The sequence below is a fragment of the Macrobrachium rosenbergii genome, chromosome 43 (assembly GCF_040412425.1).
Source record: "Macrobrachium rosenbergii isolate ZJJX-2024 chromosome 43, ASM4041242v1, whole genome shotgun sequence".
NCBI lineage: Eukaryota > Metazoa > Arthropoda > Malacostraca > Decapoda > Palaemonidae > Macrobrachium > Macrobrachium rosenbergii.
Window position 1 is genome coordinate 29,389,125 of NC_089783.1, and position 23,326 is coordinate 29,412,450.

The following is a 23,326-nucleotide window of genomic DNA, read 5'->3' on the forward strand; positions in this document are numbered from 1 at the left end:
AGAAATTTAGCACCCCAGTGATGACATGTTTGAAATTCAAACGTCTGCATGCAGTAATAAAAACCTTATATGTTGGTCTATAATCCAGTCATGATGACGCCACCGAGAGAGGTGGAGAAACGGTCCATCGACTAGAAAAAGAAAAAGTAAATGGAAAAAATCTCGAATAATTGTTCCTTCTTCCTGTGAAGCTTGACAGAAGAGAAAAAGAAGTATAGATTGATTCAAGGTCTTGAGAATAAGATAGTATCTGCGAAAAATGCCATTGTTATAATAGAAGTTGCATAAGAAGGAAAATATGCCCAAATAGAATTATATATATATATATATATATATATATATATATATATATATATATATATATATATATATCCCTCAATCTTAAACATGACTAGCAAACAATGTTAAATGGACTTGAATTCACATAAATAGAGGTCGATAAAACAGCCTCGAGACGTTTTCCACCAAGAAAACAATAAGATAAAAACAATCAAACAAATTATCCTTGTCAGTGACTAACATCGATATACTGTAGATATTAGTACCTGAAACGATATTAAGGGTATATTGTTGTTTTTAATGCAATAAGTATATTATTGTTTTTTAATGCCAAAGAATTTTAAAGATCTTTCAAATTTCTTTGTTCAGTATTATCTATAACCTGTCATCTATCATCACTTACCTATTCTTAATTCCCTGCTTCTTCTTAATTTTGTGTTGTCCATGTTCCTGTTGCAAGAACGGTCTATTATTCGTCATAAAATCTCAGATGTTTGCCGCATCTGTTAAGAAATAATGGAATGAGGTTGAGTAATTTAAAAAATAAGCCTGAAAACTGGAATTGAGTAAATAGCAAAGAAGTATGGCGAATTAAAAAAAGACTCGGGTAAATTGGCTGGAAAGGAGAGAAATATACTACAGCGACTTAATTAGGTTGATATCACTTTGCTTTGAATTGGATAGCTAACAACCCCTACATTATTTTGAAATGGTATGCTAAGGTAGCATTAACAATGCCCCATTTTTTTAAACGGTGGGGAATACGGAGCCATGTAAATAAAAGTAAAAAGAAGTGCAAGAGGCATACAGAAAGGAGATGGAGACGGTCGGAGAAGGGTGAATAATAAAGAGGCGAAATACAAAGAGTGCATTGAAAAAAGTGAATTGGTTGGGAACCGGATGGGGGAAAGGGAGAGACACCGTGGCAGGCGGGATTGCTTGTGGGGGGGGGGAGGGGTGGGGAGCGTACAACCGCTTGGTATAAAGGCAAGCTGGCATAAGCTAAGTGAAAATATCCTGTGCATTTGCAACACGTGTTGTTGGAGACTATTTTGGTTGCCTGGAGCAACAGGGAAAGAAAATATGAATCCTGTGCATGTACAGATAGAAAATTCACCTCTTCAAATATTGAAAAGGTTTCTTGATAAATTACTCGGAAATATTAATCCCTGTATGCACACACGCACATGGAAAAGTTTGCCTGAAAGGTATCGAAGGTTACAAACAACGTGTATGCACACATATTTACACACAGATGGAACTGTTAAGAAAAAAGTTGCTGGCAAGTTCACCAAAAGTGCGCTCACACATACACACACATACACACACAGTGGATGTAAAAGGTTGATGGAAATTTTCCAAATTGGCAAACTGAGCATCAAGTCATATGCTTTATAATCCCCACCCCCCTTCTCTCTCTCTCTCTCTGTCTCTCTCTCTCTCTCTCTCTCTCTCTCTCTCTCTCTCTCTCTCTCTCTCTCTCTCAATTAGGTGGCTGTGAGCCATTGTGGGAGAGGCCTGAGAAAACGCATTCTCACGAAATGTCGTTCTTATGTTATTAGGCCTTGTTGATGATGGTCAAAATATTCTCTCTGTTTTTTTTAGTTCACTGGAGTCATATAAACATCCATTTGTTGGCTGATGTGTGTTCATGTGTCCTTTATCATTTCTTTAGTTGTGTTTCCCCGTATAGTGCTGGAAAATGGGTTGAGTTTTTGTTGCCCTTTGGGCGGTTGCAGTTTGAGTGAGCTTGGTTTGCCAGTTATACATGTGCATTAATGCACATATTCCTCCTACAAGCAACAGGCAGTAAACCTTAGATGACGCTGTGTTAAGGCTGCTCAGTATTTTGAGTCAATACTTTGTGGATGCTGCAAGGAGTAATATCTCGAAAATTAACGGTTTGATAATCTTATTTCCTTGAAGCTCACGCACTAAGGCATTCTACTTTCTTACTGGTGGTCATTGTCACCAGTAGTCTGAAGTATCGATTTCTTTATGAATGTGTTCCTCTGACTTCTGGTCCTTGTACCAATTATTGGTAAAAAAAAATTCCTAGATTTTCTTGTTCCTTCCCGTCAGGTTTCCAGCTACTGCAGGGATTGAATGGCCTGTTCATTGAGGGAGACCCAGCAAAACGGCCGTAAGACTGGGCTCATCCTTCTTTACTGTTTGGGCATCTCCAGCATAGCTTGGTTTTCAGTCTATTCGAGATATGAAACACATGCAGTAAGAAACCAAAGACAGAGGATTCTTATAAATGAGATGCAGGATTCTGAAACTGTTCATCGTTCCCAATAGTGATGAATTTACCATTAACCATAAGGATGTTACAGATGGAATGCCTGGAAGACTTTTCCCTATAGCAACCTAACTGGCAGAACTCTCTTCTAAGGTAAAAACTTGTTTAATTAGATCCAGTTAAGATTATAGCATAAAACATTTTTGTAGCAAATTTCAGGGGTGAACTTGAGATATGTTTCAGGATCATGCTGATGGTTTCAGTAGTATGCATATGGATGATGCTACTCCTAGGAGTTGTCTTTGCAAAACTTTGTATTTTTCCATAGACAAGTTCAAATGGCATTCAGGAACATGACTGTCTAATATTCTAGTATCTTGCTAAGGACTTTGGCTACCTGGTACGTGGATAACGACAGATCGAGTACAGTAAGCCCCAAGATATTGTTATTTAAAAAGTTATAAGCCCTTAATCTATAGTAACTTAAAGAAACTAAAAATGATCTTTTTGGTGCTGTTTGTAGTATGTACCATTCTATAAATCTTTGATTGGTTCTACCGTCATGGGTTGGTATTTCCAACCTTCACTGAGGACTATCACCCTGATTCATATTTCTGACAGGATATAACAATGTAGATGGCCATGTTATCATACCTCCACATGAATATGGTGAGATGGTTTTTGAGTTGTCTCTTGTCTTCCTCTTTAGGCTTCATGCGAATGTCAGTCATGAAATTCAACAACTAACGTACAGGAGAGTAGACCTTTCCCTCACCATGGAGGCCAACCAGACAGTTAATAATGACCAAGTCTCACTTCTCTAGGCTTAGTAGGATTCTTAGTCAAGGTTGAGAAAATCTAGTTTCACCTTGGACGCAGGAGAGTAGGACAATTTAATGTAGCCTTGGAGGGCGTTTGTTCCAGACAGGCGTTTTCATATGATAAACAGGTTTCTTGGTAAGCCGTTTTCTCTGCTACCTTATATAGTATATGCAGCTTTCTTCTTCCAGGTGAAAATCTATAATTGCTCTCTAGTTATCTGTTTGATTTACTCTTCCAATTGTCATTTTCATTTCTTCTTGAATTATTTCTTGCCGTTCATTTATCCCTTTATTCCCGTGACGAAGTTCTTTTTGAATGCCTGTCCAGGTGATACTTACCCAATAATCTAATGGCAAAAATTTTTTTACGGCCATTGATTTTTTGTGGCAGACGTCATTTGATTTTTGTGAGACAGTTTCCTCAGATTTCACTGACACAGGAATGTCATAGCTCATAAAGAAACGATAAATTAATTTAGTTTCATAATAACTTACAGAAAGCTTACTATCTAACTCCAGAAACTTCAATAACCATTACAACATTTAGAAAAGGAAGAAAGTCTATTCTAACAGCCAAACAGAAATATATATATATATATATATATATATATATATATATATATATATATATATATATATATATATATATATATATATATATATATATATATATATATATATAAGGTTTTCTGAAAAAAATTATTTGAAAATCTTGTTTCTCTGTCCGCTTGTCTGTCTGTCCTGGAGAGTTACAGTGAGTAGGTCTTCAGCCAGCTCTAAAATGGTTCCAACATAATAATAATAATAATAATAATAATAATAATAATAATAATAATAATAATAATAATAATAATAATAATAATAAGGGAAATATAGCAAGTAACTACAGGCCTATCACCTGCCTACCAATAATGTGGAAGTTACTAACAGGTATCATCAGTGAAAGGGGATATAAACACCATCCCCCACCAACAGAGAGGCTGCAGAAGGAAGTGTAGGGGCACAAAAGACCAGCTCCTGATAGACAAAATGGTAATGAAGAACAGTAAGAGAGGGAGAACAACCTAAGCATAGCATGGACTGACTACAAGAAAGCCTTCGACATGATACCGCCCACGTGGCCAATAGAATCCCTGAAAATATATGGGGCAGAGGAACACCATCAGCTTCCTAAAAAATACAATGTGCAACTGGAGTACAGTACTTACAAGCTCTGGGATAAGGATAGCAGAGGTTAACATCAGGAGAGGAATCTTTCAAGGCGACTCACTGTCCCCACTACACTTCGTAGTAGCCACGATTCCCATGACATAAGTACTGCAGAAGATGAATGCTGGGTACCAACTCAAGAAAGGAGACAACAGAATTAACCATCTGATGTTCAGGGACGACATCAAGCTGTATGGCAAGAGCATCAATGAAATAGATACCCTAATCCAGACTGTAAGGTTTGTATCTGAGGATGTCAGGATGGAGTTTGCAATAGAAAAATGTGCCTTGGTCAACATACAAAAAGGCAAAGTGACAAGGACTGAAGGGATAAAGCTATCAGACGGAAATAGCATCAAACACATAGATGAGACAGGATACAAATACCTGGGAATAGTAGAAGGAGAGGATATAAAACACCAAGAGATGAAGGAAACGATCAGGAAAGAATATATGCAGAGACTTAAGGAGATACTCAAGTCAAAACTTAACGCCGGAAACATGACGAAAGCCATAAACACATGAGCAGTACCAGTAATCAGATACATCGTAAGAGTAGTGGAGTGGACGAAGGCTGAACTCCGCAGCATAGACGAGAAAACTAGAAAATACATGACAATACACAAAGCACTATAACCAAGAGCAAATACAAGTAGACTATACATAACACGAAAGGAAGGAGGGAGAGGGCTACTAAGCATAGAGGACTGCGTCAACATCGTGAGCAGAGCACTGGGGGTTAATATCTGAAAACCAGTGAAGATGAGTGGCTAAGGAGTGCATGGGAAGAAGGACTGATAAAAGTAGACGAAGACCCAGAAATATACAGAGACAGGAGAAAAAAACAGAACAGGGGAATGGCACAACAAACCAATGCACGGTTTGACAGGCATGAGACAGACTAAAGAACTGGCCAGTGATGAAACATGGCAGTAGCTACAGAGGGGAGAACTCAAGAACGAAACAGAAGGAATGCTAATAGCGGCACAAGGTCAGGCCCTAAGAACCAGTTATGTCCAAAGAACAATAGATGGAAATAACATCTCACCCATATGCAGGAAGTGCAATATGAAAGACGAGACCATAAACCACATAGCAAGTGAATGTCCGGCACTTGCCCAGAACCAGTACAAAAAGAGGCATGATTCAGTAGCAAAAGCCCTCCGCTGGAGCCTGTGCAAGACACACCAGCTAGCTTGCGGTAATAAGTGGTACGAACACCGACCAGAGGGAGTGAATGAAAACAATCAGGCAAAGATCCTCTGGGACTATGGTATCAGAACAAATAGGGTGATACGTGCCAATAGACCAGACCTGACGTTGACTGACAAAATCAAGAAGAAAGTATCACTCATTGATGTCGCAATACCATGGAACACCAGAGTAGATGAGAAAGAAAGAGAAAAAACTGATAAGTATCAAGACCTGAAAATAGAAATAAGAAGGATATGGGATATGCCAGTGGAAATTGTACCCACAATCATAGGTACACTAGGCACGATCCCTAGATCCCCGAAAAGGACTCATGCGGAAGAGTGTGCTACTAGAAACAGCGCACATAGTGAGAAAAGTGATGGACTCCTAAGGAGGTAGGATGCAACCCGGAACACTACACTATAAACACCACCCAGTCGAATAGGATGATACATGATAGAAAAAAAGAAAGAATAATAATAATAATAATAATAATAATAATAATAATAATAATAATAATAATAATAATAATAAAATAAATTTTATGTCAGCTCAAGGCCATATACATGAAATATACAAAGCAGAGACAATACACACAATCTAGATACAATAACCTGATAAAAAATGATGATCGGGACTATCCACACAGTTGCCGAAGCAGTAGAAAAAATAGTATTCATAAAAATGGCAATGACAGTAATAATATTGCGAATAATAGTAAAACTTTATTAAAAACTATAAAAAAACAGATTGCATATAATTAATTTCCAGCTAGGGACCTTAAATGGTTACAAAAGTCAGGTCCAGTGGGCTAAATACGAAAATTGAAAATAGGCAAGCTCTATGGTGATACTAATCACAGCGACAATAAAAAAAGAAAATACTAATAGTAACAATAAACGTAGAAATATAATAATAATAATAATAATAATAATAATAATAATAATAATAATAATAATAATAATAATAATAATAATAATACAGATTCTGCAGGTGACACTTTATAATTGCAAAAAGAAGAGTAAGAAGGCAACATGTCCACTCAGGAGAATGAAGTTGAGATGGATTGCTTCCTTCATGACCAACAAAAATTCCAGTCCTCGACAAAAGACTCAACCAACGAAAGAAGAATGAAAGTAAATAGGTGGATGAATGCCGTGAGTGACATCAGGTTCCCTCATAACCAGAAGATTAGGTGTCTGGATAATGTTATGAAGTCATTCAGTCCAAAACATGGCATTCACTTGAGGTCTATCATTTCATAGATGAAATCCCCAAAATTAGAACAATATATATAAATATATATATATATATATATATTATATATATATATATATATATATATATATATATATATATATATATATATATATATATATATACTGTATATATATATATATATATATATATATATATATATATATATATATATATATATATATATATATATATATATATATATCGGAATGCTATTCTCTCAGATTGCATGTTAAATTCTTATAACGAATTGCACAAAGGTGTTACTACAAGGATTTATTTTTGTTTATTCTTATTAATCTTTTATTTTTTTATTGTAGTTTATTTTCATTCGTACCTGCTCAAAATCCATATAAGAATGGTACCCCGTCTCAAGAAAGCTGATTTTTTTAAATATAAAAATGATCTTCTCTTGTACTTCAGATATGCCTTTATCACGCAAATTGGACGACTTCCTCCGGGTAGTTGGTGCTGTAATAGGACTTTTTTTTTTTTATCTGAGTCCTTGTTGTTAATACCTATGGCGGGTGTAGTGATGATTCTATTCTTTACCAGTAGCAATAATCAAGTGCTTCTCAGCTATGTTTTCGTGACAGCTTTTTCCAGACAACAACAGCAACAATAAAAGCAAATACAACAACAACAACAACAACAACAACAACAACAACAACAACAACAACAACAATAATAATAATAATAATAATAATAATAATAATAATAATAATAATAATAATAATAATAAGCCCATTAACGTAAACCCTTTGAATGAAAAACCGCCAGCAGCTTTCAGTGCAAAGTTAATTTCTATATACTTTTTCTTTTATTCTTTACCATATATAGGATGGGAAGGAAATGATTGCTGAATTTTATGATGAGGTTAAAAGTAAAACTTACTTCAGCAAATACGAAACAATTCTGTTGAGAGAAAATTTACAATGAAAATTTCTCAGGGCTAAATGAAGGTGAAGTGTTTTAATATTTAAACTAAATAAAACTGAAGCACTTTAGTCTTTAGGTTACATAAAAGTGGAGTTGCTAACCTTTTTACCTTATAAAAGGGCCAATTACTTTACTTTTTTATGTTGAATAGATGGAAAGCCCTTTATTTCTTAGGTTAAATAAATGCGAATTACTTTAATTTCTGGGTAAAATAAAAACAATGCATTACTTTTCAGTGAAAATAAAAGCAAAGCACTTTCTAGGATATTAGTTTACCCAAGGTGAAGCGAACAGAAAATATATCTCAATACCTGGCTGCTTGATTTTATGTTAAATGGAAGGATTATTTTATGTTTAATTCGTGAAAAACTAGATTAATTTCTTATCAAAAGGGAACTGGTTACTCTAGACTTGTAGAACTAGTTACTAGTTTTAGGATTAAGTTCTTGGGAAATTGCTCACCTCAATGCCTATTAAATGAATTAGGTACTCTTTGACTGAGCAGTGAAAAAGAATTAGTGATTATTTAAAAGAACAACTGTTTAGTTTATCCTCGCAAAAGGAATATGGAATAGCATTATCAAAATCAGATTGATTTTATGCTCAAGTAAAAGGAAAATTATTTTCTTCAATATCTCGTATGAAAACCGGTTTTATGATTCAATTCAGTATATGTTTAACAAGTACACATATGTAGCAGATATAAATTTTCATTTTTGTTTCAGCATAAAGAAAATATTACTTTATCCCGTGAAATATGTATGCTATTGTCTTGATCTTGATAGCTCTGATTGCATGGGCACTGTCAAGCAAAGATGCTTCCTTCAGTAAATAGAACAATGACTAGTTGTTTCACTACTCGATGAATAAGGGTTATGGCCACCAGGGAAGTGGCTAAAAATTGATAGCTAGATTTTGTTAACGTTTTTGTACAAGTTTCTTGTCTGATTTGACACGCATTTTCACCACACTCAAGAAGAAAAGCTGCCGCATACACACATACAAGGAAACATGTATATTTCTTGATTCAGCTGTAATGTCCAGTCATTTCACTTACTAGGACGTAAGAGACAAAGAAATATATAAGTCCCTCAATTGATAAAAAAAAAGCACCGTACCAGAAGAAAATATATCAAAGACTCTACTCTCATCGCTAATAATGTGAAAATAGAAGCATGTAAAAATACTAATATTTTCAGGGAAATGAAACCCATAATTAGCCTTTCAAATACAAGCGACATTTATGCGGGAAGGATGAAAGCATATTTGTTGACAGTCCATTGTTAAACAGTAATAAAATTTATTAGGTAAATCTGCATACATGAAAAAAAATAAAGAAATCCAATGAAAACAGCATTTAAAGTCAGCATCGCTAATCCTTCGGTTCTTTTTAATAGACATGAAAAACTTATATATTATAAAAAGACCAAAAGAGAAAGAAGCGAAAGCATCGATTATATTTAGCCCCTAAAAAAATGTGGCTTCGCTTTGCTTTACGTAACCAATTGCACTGACTATAATTAGAACACCAAAGAGAGGTTTTAATTATCCACATTTAAACACAATATATCTAATGATCTAGAGCGACCAGAACTCGTTAACTCTTTTTATTTCTTACAGTTATTTCACAGGATTACTACATTTCTTTTTTAACCAAATAACCGCAATTATAAATTTTTCTTCAAGTGAAAAGAAAATCTATTCACAAAGCGTAGTATGGTTTTGATTCGTTCACGTGCTCATCCTTTAAATTCGTAGAGAGAGAGAGAGAGAGAGAGAGAGAGAGAGAGAGAGAGAGAGAGAGAGACTCAGAACAAGAACTCCAGATTAATCCGGCAAATCCTGGCTGCATCTGTCGCTATTCATCTAGGTCTTATCCAGCATCCACCTTAATCCACCCGTTTTAGGATCAACGGGTTGGACCATTACGGCCAGCTGTGAACTCATCATGCTTCATTGGGGTTAAGTAATTCTCATTTGGACATGATGAAGCGGGGACGAGAGAGAGAGAGAGAGAGAGAGAGAGAGAGAGAGAGAGAGAGTTTTATAAAGGTTACATTACGAAGTGCTTTATACAGCAGAAAAGAGAAGGGTTATATAAATATATACCGTACGTGTTTATGTATGTATGTACGAGTATATATTCATACATATATAAAGCCTGGAATATTGTTTCATATCGAATTCACTATACCTTGGGAATAACTTACACCCAAAGGTAATTATAATAGATAAGTAGTTCCGCCGGGCCAGGACTCGAACCTGAGTCTCTGGCTGTTTCTAAACCAAAGGCCCTGGTTCGAATTCTGAGCACATGACCAGCTCCCACCAAAAATCTGTACAGAGAAAAAAAAAAAAAACGAGAACGGAAGAATTACTTATACGAAAGTTTGAAATCGTCACAGAAAGTCGAGTTTTAACTGTCTTGTGGTAGTGGCGGCTTCCTCAGTCATTACTCTTTAGAAATCATTATTTATAGCTCGGACGCTTTCTGATTATGTCTTGACTTCTGTGCGGACATAGCAGAAAGTGAGAGTTAATAAAAAAAAAGGCAGAAGTAACATAGCAATAAACTGTATTAGAATTGCAAGAGCAAGAGAAAAACTTAACGACAATGAAGAGTGACTACAAAAATGAAGAAGGAATAATATGCTGGGGATGTGTTAGAAATTGTGATGGTGTATGAAAAGAGAATTGTTCACGTATTCACATACTTGTATATCAGGGCGTGTGTGTACGAACAGGAATTTTTCATTACGAATGAGAAAAGAACCTGCTGTTGTGCTCTTTCGATGAATTCATTTTCTGTACATCAAAGTAATTTTTGCGTAACCACTGTAGACCTCATTCCATGAATTATATGATTTTTCTCACATGCATCAATTGTCAAAATTGCGACAGTCAAGAGGTTTTTCCATATGCGACGAATTTGAAGTTATTAATTTTGCAAAGAAAACTAATTTCAGTTGTAATGAGAGAGAGAGAGAGAGAGAGAGAGAGAGAGAGAGAGAGAGAGAGAGAGAGTACCCCATTTCTCCCACTGAATCTCCCTTATTACCGATAACACTCTGACGTAGTAAAAATAACAACGTAGACATTCGGCAATAAGTATTCATTTCACGCAGAGAATTTCAGAAATACGTACTTACACCTTTCGACGTGGACACGTTTTAGCAAAGTTATGACTCAGTGTACCTGGATCCGTTTGTAGTTAAGAATAACAAATACTTGCGCCATCCGGTACCAACCACAGAGCATCCCAAACTCTGATCTCTCTCTCTCTCTCTCTCTCTCTCTCTCACTGTCTCAGTCTCTCTCTTTTTCTCAGTATATATATATATATATATATATATATATATATATATATATATATATATATATATATATATATATATTTATCTTTATATACATGTTTATATATATATATATATATATATATATATATATATATATATATATATATATATATATATATATATATATATATATATATATATATATATATATATATATATTTATCTTTATATACATGTTTATATATATATATATATATATATATATATATATATATATATATATATATATATTTATCTTTATATACATATGTTTATATATATATATATATATATATATATATATATATATATATATATATATATATATATATTCACTTTCATATGTTGTATATGCAAATGCAGTTGCATTAAAGCATCACAAACATTAGAAGACCGTTTACTAGCATGCAGATCTTAACCTAATTGCGCAGGCTCCTATCAGGTACCGTCCTTTATGAGAGCCCTCCTGCTCTTCAGTATGTACGTTAACATTAAATCACCTATTCATGAGACAAGTTCATAATGTAATGGACGTTTCAATGACAGATTTACGCTCTTTATGACCACTGAGTTGCCTCGAGCCTGGAGAGTTCCTGCCGCCATGATGGCACTCCTTTTATGAAAGCACTCTCGCCAGTATGTATGTCAAGATTAAATCATTTTTACGTGTTCTATATACACTTGATAGTTAACAATTAACTGAAAGATTTAGGGTTAATATATTCACCGAGAAGCCTCGTACGAAGCGTGTTTAAGTTATTCCTTGATTTTGTACATTAAACATTATTCACTCGACCGTTCAGCAAATACTTTGAGGATGTCATAACTTATTTAAAATCTTTAAAGTTATTGCTACATTCATGGACAATAGGGCAAAAGGAAAAAGCACTTACAAGGCAATGCTAAAAGATGTGTATGATAAATCCCATTCAGGTCATGTGACAATTTCTATATTGGTCACGCTGGAAAATCCTTGAAAAAAAGAAAGAACAACATAAAGAAAATATAACAAATGCACAGGATACATGCTAACTTTGTGGTTATTTTGTCAAAGAAATAATCATGTTACCAGTGATTGGTCAGGTATTAAATAAATAGATTAAATAAATAGATGGAGTTTTATATGAAAACGAATATGAATATAAGCTTAAGAATGTATAAGTCTGATCTATTTATTTCAAAAGAAATAGGTCAAATGTGTCATTTCAAGGGTTGTAGTTTGTCTTTAAAAGCAAAGGTGCAAAGGCGCTTGTATGTGAAAAAACAAGATTTGTTAACAGGGCAGTTCTTCGCTGGGTGAGCGGGTTCCGTTCTCAGCTACCACTCTGTTGGTCGCGAGTTCGAATCTCCGACCGGCCAGTGAAGAACAAGAGGAATTGGTTTCTGGTGATAGAAATTCATTTCTCGCTATAATGTGGTTCGGATTCCACAATAAGCTGTAGGTCCCGTTGCTAGGTAACCAATTAGTTATTAGCCACGTAAAAACAAAGCTAATCCTTCGGGCCAGCCCTAGGAGAGCTGTTAATCAGCTCAGTGGTCTGGTTAAACTAAGATATACTTAACTTTGTTAACAGGGCACTCTGATTTCATCACACATGGTGTAAGCACTCTTCCAGCTCTAATGAGATAATATTTTTCCCGCTAACTACATTTGTTATCACTGTCACCGTCGCATGATATATTGTAAAATTCTACTACTTGTATTAGTCCTCTTATATATGTATATATATATATGTGTGTGTGTGTGTGTATGTTAGCTCCCAAATGTAAAGAAATCTAGACACGAGGAGGGCGTTATGGTTATTACTATTACATAAGTATCTGGTAAGAAAGTGACCATGGTCGAATCTATATACTGTACTGTATATATATATATATATATATATATATATATATATATATATATATATATATATATATATATATGTGCGTGTGTATATTTATGAAAATATGCACCTTTACAATACCCATAAAATATACCTATACCATATACCTCAACTAAAAATGTTCCAGTCCCAATAAAGGGATTAAATGTTGTCAATCGAAATATAGGGTTTGTCATAAATAAGGTTTATATAGGACCTTTAAAAGTCTCATGTATGTATATATATATACATACATACATACTGTATATATATATATATATATATATATATATATATATATATATATATATATATATATGCATACAGTACATGAAGTATATCTTAGTTTAACCAGACCACTTAGCTGGTTAAACTCCTAGGGTTGGCCCGAAGGATTAGAGTTATTTTACGTGGCTAAGAACCAACTGGTTACCTAGCAACGGGATCAACAGCTTATTGTGGAATCCGAACCACATTATGACGAGAAATGAATTTCTGTCACCAGAAACAAATTCCTCTTATTCTTCATTGGCCGGTCAGAGAGTCGAACGCTGGGCAAACAGCGTGCTAGCCGAGAGCTCTACCCGCCCCTCCAGTGAAGAACTGTACATGCAGTACATACATATATATATATACATACACACACACACACACACACACACACATATATATATATATATATATATATATATATATATATATATATATATATATATATATATATAAATACAGAAGTTCGTAAGTTTCACATTCACAAGGTAGAGAACCTAACATCATATTCTACAGTAGGAAGACATACATACTACAGTATAACCGTTCCCAAGAAGATTTCAAGGCCATAATGAAATTGATGGCCTTAAAATCAGCCATGCAATAACAACGAGGTGCCCTTGGCAGCAGCGCGTCCTTACGGATCTATTGCTACGTTATTCTGGTCAACGTTCTCGTTACCAGGAACAACACAAGTCCTGCCGAGACCTTGGAAAACCGACAAAAACTGATTATGAATTCGAATGTACTGAAGGGATATGTAGATATGTTTACAAGCTGACCGCAGCCATGACGCTAATATTACGGGTTTCTGTGGATGCTTAAGACTGTGATACTTCTTCCCAGGTGCTTTCAGAAGGCATAGAAATACTGTGCAGAAAGAGAATATCTATGGGCAAACGCGAAATAATTGAACGATTATCTCCTTCGCAAATAATGCTCATGCTATGGATTTACATACACACACACAAATACATTTACATTTACATGTATATATATATATATATATATATAGAAATCATCAACACACAATCACGTGTGGAACAGAAATAAATTTCTGACTCACGTCGGGTTCGAACCCAGGTCTCTCAGGTGGAAAGCAAGGGCGTTATCCACTGGGCCATACAAAGTCTAAAGAAGTTGGAACCTGAAACCAACTGCACCAAAATTACCTGGGCAAGCTAACTGCTTGCATACCAGCGAGTTTTCCCCAACTTCCCGACTCAGCAATGACCCAATAGACAACATTTCATTCGAATTATCTGTTCCACACGTGATTGTGTGTTGATGATTTCTATCTTATTCACTCAGAAGGGATAATTCGAATGAAATGTTGTCTATTGGGTCATTGCTGAGTCGGGAAGTTGGGGAAAACTCGCTGGTATGCAAGCAGTTAGCTTGCCCAGGTAATAGTCCTTGGGTGCAGTTGCTCTCAGGTTCCAACTTCTTTTAGACTTGTATGGCCCAGTGGATAACGCCCTTTTTCCACCTGAGAGACCTGGGTTCGATCCCGACGTGAGTCAGAAATTTATTTCTGTTCCACACGTGATTGTGTGTTGATGATTTCTATCTTATTCACTCAGAAGGGATAATTCAGATGAAATGTTGTCTATTGGGTCATTGCTGGAGTCGGGAAGTTGGGGAAAACTCGCTGGTATGCAAGCAGTTAGCTTGCCCAGGTAATTCCTTGGGTGCAGTTGCTCTCAGGTTCCAACTTCTTTTAGACTTGTATGGCCCAGTGGATAACGCCCTTGCTTTCCACCTGAGAGACCTGGGTTCGATCCCGACGTGAGTCAGAAATTTATATATATATATATATATATATATATATATATATATATATATATATATATATATATATATATATATATATATATATATATATAAGTTCATAAGTTTCACATACACATGGCTGAGAACCTAACATCATACTCTACTATATATATATATATATATATATATATATATATATATATATATATATATATATATATATATATATATATATATATATATATATATATATATATATATATATATATATATATATATATATGTATTCAGTATATATATATAATATATACACATAATACATACATACATACAATCTTGCCAAAAGCGCTCAATTAATAGTCAAATGAAAACTTAGCTTATCAATCTCTCCCCCAACAGCAAACGAATTGGCAAAAATACGAACTGAGGAGGACCTGCGAAAGCTTCTTCTTAGTAACTACGACAAGAACGCGAGACCCAGCTACAAGACCGTAGTTGTATTTTCCTCGATGACGATAGTTAACTTCGATGTGGTAAGGAGAAAATCCTAACGATTCCACTTCTAGTCTGTGTTTTCTATGTAGCTGTGAATTATAGAATGGAATAAGGACCTCGACTCTATGAAAGAGGCATTTTTTGTTTTTTTAGTATTGGATGGGGAAATGAAAATATAAATGAGAAAAGTAAAGAATGGGGTACATCATACCTATGATTTTTATATTGGAATTAGACTGTTTTCGTGAGAAGAACGAAAGGTGTTAATCCGATTCCTTATTAACGATGTGTTTTCCGTTGGTGCTAATGCTGTTTCTGCCTAGTGAGTTTGGTAACTCTCTTACAGTAGTTAAAATCAATTTTCAGTTGTTACACATTCTTGTGTGAAATTTTGCAACTTGAATAAAACGTGTGCTGTGGCATGATATACATATTTCATGGCCTGGTATGTTCAGATGATCGTAACTAGCTTGACCTTGTTTCCTACGTCAGACAATGAGTAAGATAAGGCAAGGTAACGTGAAGTAAGCGTATGCTATTATCTTGGATTAGAGCTACATACAACTGGTTTGCTAAAATTCGAAGATATTTAGTACTTACTGGACTCCACTGACAGATTAGTAGCATGACAAGTATTTTTTCACTAATTTCATAAACCATAATTACCATGTCATTACTTGTTTCCCATACCATGCATTTAGTAGTAGTTAGTTTAAATGAAATTTGTCTTAACGGCATACTTAATGAGAAGACTAGAATATATGCATAATACTGTACATCTCCTGTTTCTAGTATAACTCTTCGCTCAGAGAATGAAACGTGTCTGATTCTAATCTCTTACTTTAAGAGTGTATTGAGTTGTAAAAAAAAATGCGATATTTCTGTCCACGAATTAAAATGAGATTACACTGAATTTGAAAAGAAAGATTGCTCCCAGTGAAAGCAATATAAAGAAATCTAGTTGAGTAAAGCACATCTACACATGCTTAAACTGTTGTAGCACGAGATCCGGTAGAATGAATAGAAAATGTGCTTCATACGCACGTAACAAGATGAAAGTATGAATATTAACCTATAAACTTGTTTGCTTCCAATGTGTTCCGTATGCCTAAAGCAAGCTAACAACAGATGAATTCAGGACTTCCCGTCTTATAGAGCATTGTAACAGTAAGCTGAATAAGTCAAAAATAGACGTTTCGGGGATAGGTATTATGATACAGAAAATTTGAGTAAATAAAGCTATTCGGATTAATGCTAATGTAATTCGTTGAGTAGGTATTACTGAAGAAAAAACTTGTTCCTTTACAAGCACTGTAAGAAAAGTTGTCTACGTGGACCTCTGACTAATAAAAAGAAAAGCAATAGCTTCCTTTCAAGCATTTAAATTACATTTAGTTGAGCAAATGAAATAATTTCCTTTGATATTCCATGGAAAAAGTAACGGAGGCCTTTCTATTTTATCCATTACATTAAAACGCAATATAAATAAAATATTTCTGCTCTCTGGAAATAAGACAACGCAGTGCCAGTGATTGAAAATTATCACTGGCAACCTCAAATTTGTTGTATGATTCATTTTGCTCTGGTAACTACCAAGAATTACGCTGATAACTTCATAGATTTTGTATGGATTGTTTTTAGAAGATTCCTCTATTTACATTAGTTGCTTCTACTACAACAACCACAACTTACAGCTATAATATTATGGTTACTAGTGCCGAGGTCTTGCTATCAAAACTTTTATAACTGCAAAAAAAAAAATTAAATTAGTTGACAAGACTTCAGCCAAATTTTAAATTTAAAGTAAAATTTATCCCCTCTTCTCTTATTTCAGCATGAAGCGGATCACTCCATGGAACTCCAAAACTGGCTCGGTTTTGTAAGTACTTGGTGGTCAAAGACTTTCATTTTTCTATGCCATTCACTCTGTTTTATAACATTTTGCAGGATCACCCTCCTCAACCTTCTGAATTGATAAGATGGTAATATAACCCACGTCTTTTATTTGGTTTGAGTAACATTACCATTAAAACAATGTTTGCCTTTGCATCCTAACTCAAAAAATTTTATTTAAAAATTATCATTTATTGACCCTATCAAATGAAGTTAATTGAAGTAAAACAGTCATTTGAAACAGCTCTCCCTGGGGGAAAAATGCTGAATCTCCCTTCCGAGGTTGCAGCACACACAATTTTCCAGACATGTAGCATTTCTTAGGACCTTAACACAAATTTTTGGAAAGATATGGAAAAGGAGAAATTTGGTTTATAGCATACAACATCAAATAATAACGTACAAATCCTGATACCATACATGAAAAGAATATGAAGAGAATTTTCTACAAAATTGCATTAACATACTTGACAGTGAGCACTGTGTAAAATATTAACTAAAGAAATATCTTGGAAAGTAAGACAGGTAACGCTTGCAGCGAGAAAACTAAAAGTTCAGGGAAAATATATACCAGTTCTCAAAACATCGAGATGGATAAACAAAATTAGACAAACCATGACAATAATTGGATGAGACAATGTACAACTGCAGTGAGCGCATATAATGCAATAACTGAGATTATGACCTCGTCAACAGATGATGCTTGGTCACGGTGATTGGTGCTAAAGCAAAACTTTCCCTCCGAAAAATCAAGAAGAACGTCTGGTATGATAATTAAGTGGAAATAGTCTTATGGCTGTTGAGTGCTTTGTGTGGAGGCAATAGGTATGGAAACGAGTAAGGAATCAGAATACACGAGAAAGGAAGATATTTTGAAAGAAATTATGAAGATCCGAAACAGCTCTTAGCTAAGCTGTGGCTCTTTTTGTCACGGTTGAGGAGGAGGGGACCCTCCAAGGTTTACATGGAAATCTCATTTAGAGATCTTCAGCATGTAGGATGGAGAGAGACATTTAGAATTGTAAAGCAGCCGATGGAAGGAAGAAAAATTTCACTGGATCAGGTATTCTGGGAATTACCTTTGGTGGAAAAAATTAACTTGAAATCAGCAGCATCGTGGAGGAGAGATCTAGGATTCACTCTTGTGTGACGGTCGATGTGTTGGTGTCACCTTGAATGTAAGCGCTTGCTTTAAAATAGAGATGAAAGTATGAATATTAATAACTTTGCAATGACAAACAGTCAGTAATCCAAAGGTGATATCCCTGGTGGCTGACCTAATTAAATGCTGCGATGTGAGCTATCTCTATTTAAAGTATTTCAGAAATGCACAACTTTCGTAATACTTGTTTTGGACTGGGCGTCACTGAAACATATGATGTAAGGCAACTATTATTTTGTGCTTATGAAAAATTTTTATGAAAACTTAACAGGAAGAAGCGTGTATGTCTTCACAAGTGTGAACGGAGTTCAGTTGCGAAAATGGAAGCTAAATATATTAGGCCTCAGTGTAAAGGAAATTCAATTACTGGATACTACCTAACAGCCATTGCAATACAGACGCTCCTCTGCTTACAAACAAGTTATGTTCCGAACCGCGGTTCGTATCTTGATTTGTTCGCAAGTCCAACTTGATACACTCAGAGTCAATATGTACAGTACTATTTATGTTTTTTTATACTATACACAATTCTAGTACTGCACTGTATTTCATAGAGTATTTTATTAATACAAATAATATTTAAAAGCTAAATACATTAAATACAATAAGCAGTTTATAGTAATAATACAGTAAAGTAGTTCTAATTTACGATCACGGTTGTTCATATCATCATCAACATCATCATCACATTACTAGCAAGTCGTCATTACCTAAGTTGCTGCTTTGTTACTTTCGCTTTCATGTCACTAAAATTAAGATATTACCGTTGTTAAACACAACGTTCTTATAACTAGCTCTAATAGTCCTGACAGAAGCTCTTTCATCATAAGTAATACCTAATAAGTATTTCTTTCCAGTCCTGGAAGGACCCGAGACTCCAGTGGCGTCTTGGAACCAGTTTTAACATCAGCAAAATAGGAATGGATCCTGAAAACATCTGGAAGCCAGATTTGTCCGTTTACAATTCGTAAGTTTAATCGTTTTGTTCTCAAAACCGGTTACCCTGGGTTGCTGGACTTTCAGGCAAGAAAAAGATTATATTGTCTCTCTTATCGTGGAGAGATTACACTTATGAGCTTCATAAATTTATATTGTGTACAATAAATTTAGAGATAAGGTAGACATCAAGTATATGCCATTTTGTCGACAACTGAAGGGTGAATCATATGATGTTTACATGAGCAATGTATGACGTTTATACATAGCACGTCCATTCATAAGCGTGCTCGCACACACGTGCAGCCCCATGGGGGATTAGTGCTGTCTTCTCACCTCATGTGGTGCACTTCAGGCATTATAAAGGGTGTTTGTGCTTTCCCTTCGAGCACTGACTGCACCTAGTTTTAGCCCTTTATTCTATCTCGATTCCTGCTTTCTTTCTTCCATCTTGCTGCCCAACCTCTCTATTACTGTAGGTTATATATATATATATATATATATATATATATATATATATAAAATGTGTGTGTGTGTGTGTGTAAACTTGCGTCTCTGCGTTTGGTTGGTATCATCTCTCTAAAGAGTGTGCGTCAGCTTTTCCATTTATTATTAAGAGTATGAACAAAAAAGAAGAGATAAAATCGGAGCGATAAATACCAAGGATTAACTGTGCCTGCATTTGTTTACCAATGAAGAATCTCCTGTGATCAAAGAGTTCTCATCAGTTCTTCGAATGATGATTAATTTACAGTTAAGATTCTGTAGAATATCGGTTGCTTTGATGTTACTGCTCGACGATCAACAACTTGACTCAAGCGTTCTTACCTTACAGGGCGGCCGGCCCAAGGACTCTGATAAGGTCGCAGCTTCCTCTTCTTTTGGATTCAACGGGAAAAATTTCGTACGTTCCTGTGTACGACTTCCACTTCACGTGTCTCATGGATCTGACGTACTGGCCTCATGACACACACAACTGCTCTGTAAAGATTGGTTCTTGGGTCCACAACGGCCATCTACTAGATCTGGAACTGAAAAATTTCATGATATATGTAAGCATGAAGGTCACATTATTCTTCGTCATCATCATGAGTCATGAGTACATCCTCCTATAAAGTGAAACATGTTATGTCATAGAACCTACTTTGCAAATATTCATTCAGATTATTTTGAGTGTATTGCCAATCGCTCTCCGTTCTGGAAATAAAGTATGATTTAAAAAGCAATGAATTCAGTTATAAGATCGCCAATCTCGTTTGTTTTTTATAGAAATAAACAGCAATTACAGTCATCTGAATGACTTCATAGTACATACATCAGTCTCCTTAGAGCACTGCAATGCTCTTTGATAGGCAATGGTTTTCCACACTGACCCTTTTGCTTTTTTGCATCCGCCATTTCAGAACAAAGTTGCAACGGCTGATACGAGCGACGGACAGAACCTCAGTCGATCCGAATGGAACATCACGGAGACTCACGCAGTTCGAGAAGTGAAATACTACCCCTGTTGTGAGGAACCCTACGTCAACATCTGCATGTGGCTGCTCCTCACTCGAAATGCTCCAGCTTATGCTTGGACAGTCAAAATGCCTGCGGCTTGTGAGTTTCTGTTTCCCCAACCCTCTTTTTCTTATCTAACCCCCGTCTCCCCTACCTCTTCTCTCTGTCTGTCTGTCTGTCTGTCTGTCTGTCTGTCTGTCTCTCTCTCTCTCTCTCTCTCTCTCTCTCTCTCTCTCTCTCTGCCCTCAGCCGCCATCTACTGTACACCTCACATTGTTGCCCATTCATGAGATATAAGACAAGAAGGTAACATGAATATTATGTGAATATGAGGAAGAAAATTGCACTTTGTTTAAACCTCACGAAAAAAAAATAGGCTTAGAAGACAAGTGTTTTAAACTTTTTTTTTTTAGTATGAATCCTTGAACAGTATAATCAGGTATACAGAACAAGAATGTCTATATAAAGGTAATTCTCTTCCTAACCAATCATATTCACTATGAAGGTAAAATGCATTCTCCTGTACATATAAACGAAAAGCACGCTGGAAAGAGGGAAAATGCAGTTAAGTTGAATGTACCGTCTGAAAAAGAACAGTCGAGTAGTCCTTCCCTATTAGTTTTTCTATGCAAAAACAAGCGGAGGGTCTAAAACCTAGTTCTGAAACCTGAATCTCAATTTATCTGGAACCTAATATCAAAGAGTCTTTGTTACAAAGTAATGGTGATGGCCCCCCGAGATGACGTGAATTGTGGCCAACTGGTAAATCAGATCTAGACTCTACATCATTGCTGTAAACTGTAGAAAAAAAAAATTTTTGACTATTGCGTATTAGTGGCAAGTCATAAAACGAGCTTCCGATTAAGAAAAGCGTATTTATGTGATTTGATCACGGATATGAGTTATATATTACTGACTATGTAACAATGAGCCTAATATTCTTAAAGACAATGGGCCAAAAAAATTAAAAAGTGTTCAGCAAATCCTCTCAGGATGAAGTTGATGGTCTCGTTCTAATCTATCCTGGTTATGCTAAGTTCAAGATAGTCGTCAAACAATTAGGTACATAACGCAATTCTGAAGCCAACAGAAACATAGAAGAGTTTCCAGGACACAAGGTTGGTTGGTGTATAATCATCATTTTCATTATTTTTCAGGTCTAAGTATCCTGACCCTGGTCATGTTCCTGCTTCCTCCCGGTGCTGGAGAGAAAATCATCTTCGGTGGTCTCTGCCTCGTTCTTGATCTTCTGTACATAGATTACACCTCTTACGCAATCAATCACGCCCCCTCACATACGCCACTCATAGGTAAAGATTAGATTTTCAAATCAGTTTTTTTAAAAAAAAGTTCAACATCCTCTACAGTATGTCTTGTTTGAATGCTCCTTTCAAAGGTAACACGTCACTTCTACGAAAGTACAAATCCAAATTAGTATGGAAATTATTATGAGGAAACGAATCGGGTGGAAAATCGAGATTCGAAAAACTTTTTCAGATTGTCATTAACTGAAATTTTGCGTTACCATAGCTTCCGTATCCTGCAGAAATGTGAAACAGTCTCTCTTTCAGTGCTGTGGATGTTACTATTTTGATTGATTGTACATAAAATGTTAATTTTAAGTGATGTGAACCGTTATCTTGTTATGTTTTGTCTTTTTAACAACTGCTATATATATGTGTGTGTGGGTGTAAACATACACACACACGAACACACACACACATATATATATGTATGTATATATATATACATGAATGTATTTGTGTATATATTTATATGTATTGAATAATTATATATATATATATATATATATATATATATATATATATATATATATATATATATATATATATATATATATATATATATAATTGTTGAAAAGGGCAAAGAATATCAAGTTAACAGTTCACATCAGTTTAAATCAAAATTTCATCCACTGTTAAACCTAAGTATTAACATCCACATCACTGCAAGACAGACGGTTTCATAGTTCTGCAGTACAAGGATGTTATTAAACAGGGCACCATGACACTGTGGCACCTGAAGTGGATAAGGATAATGACAGCCTGAAAAACCAGTACCACCCATTTATTCTGGAGGACCAACAACGAAATGTGGTTTTAGAGATTCTCAAGTGAAATATGGTTTAAAAAATA

General features: G+C 35.2%; 1 protein-coding gene across 4 annotated transcripts in view; it reads left to right on the top strand.

The window, feature by feature from the left end:
- Positions 1-23,326, top strand: part of LOC136828708 (neuronal acetylcholine receptor subunit alpha-7-like) — a 40,178-nt gene that overhangs the window by 11,307 nt on the left and 5,545 nt on the right. For all 4 annotated transcript variants that reach the window (XR_010850191.1, XR_010850192.1, XM_067086842.1 and 1 more), the window contains 6 exons: positions 15,584-15,717; positions 17,514-17,558; positions 19,592-19,701; positions 20,506-20,722; positions 21,074-21,269; positions 22,328-22,480. Coding sequence is in view for 2 of the 4 variants with exons in the window: in XM_067086842.1 (XP_066942943.1) it covers positions 15,584-15,717; positions 17,514-17,558; positions 19,592-19,701; positions 20,506-20,722; positions 21,074-21,269; positions 22,328-22,480 (855 nt within the window). In the remaining 2 variants the exon portion in view is untranslated. The remainder of the gene's footprint in view (positions 1-15,583; positions 15,718-17,513; positions 17,559-19,591; positions 19,702-20,505; positions 20,723-21,073; positions 21,270-22,327; positions 22,481-23,326) is intronic.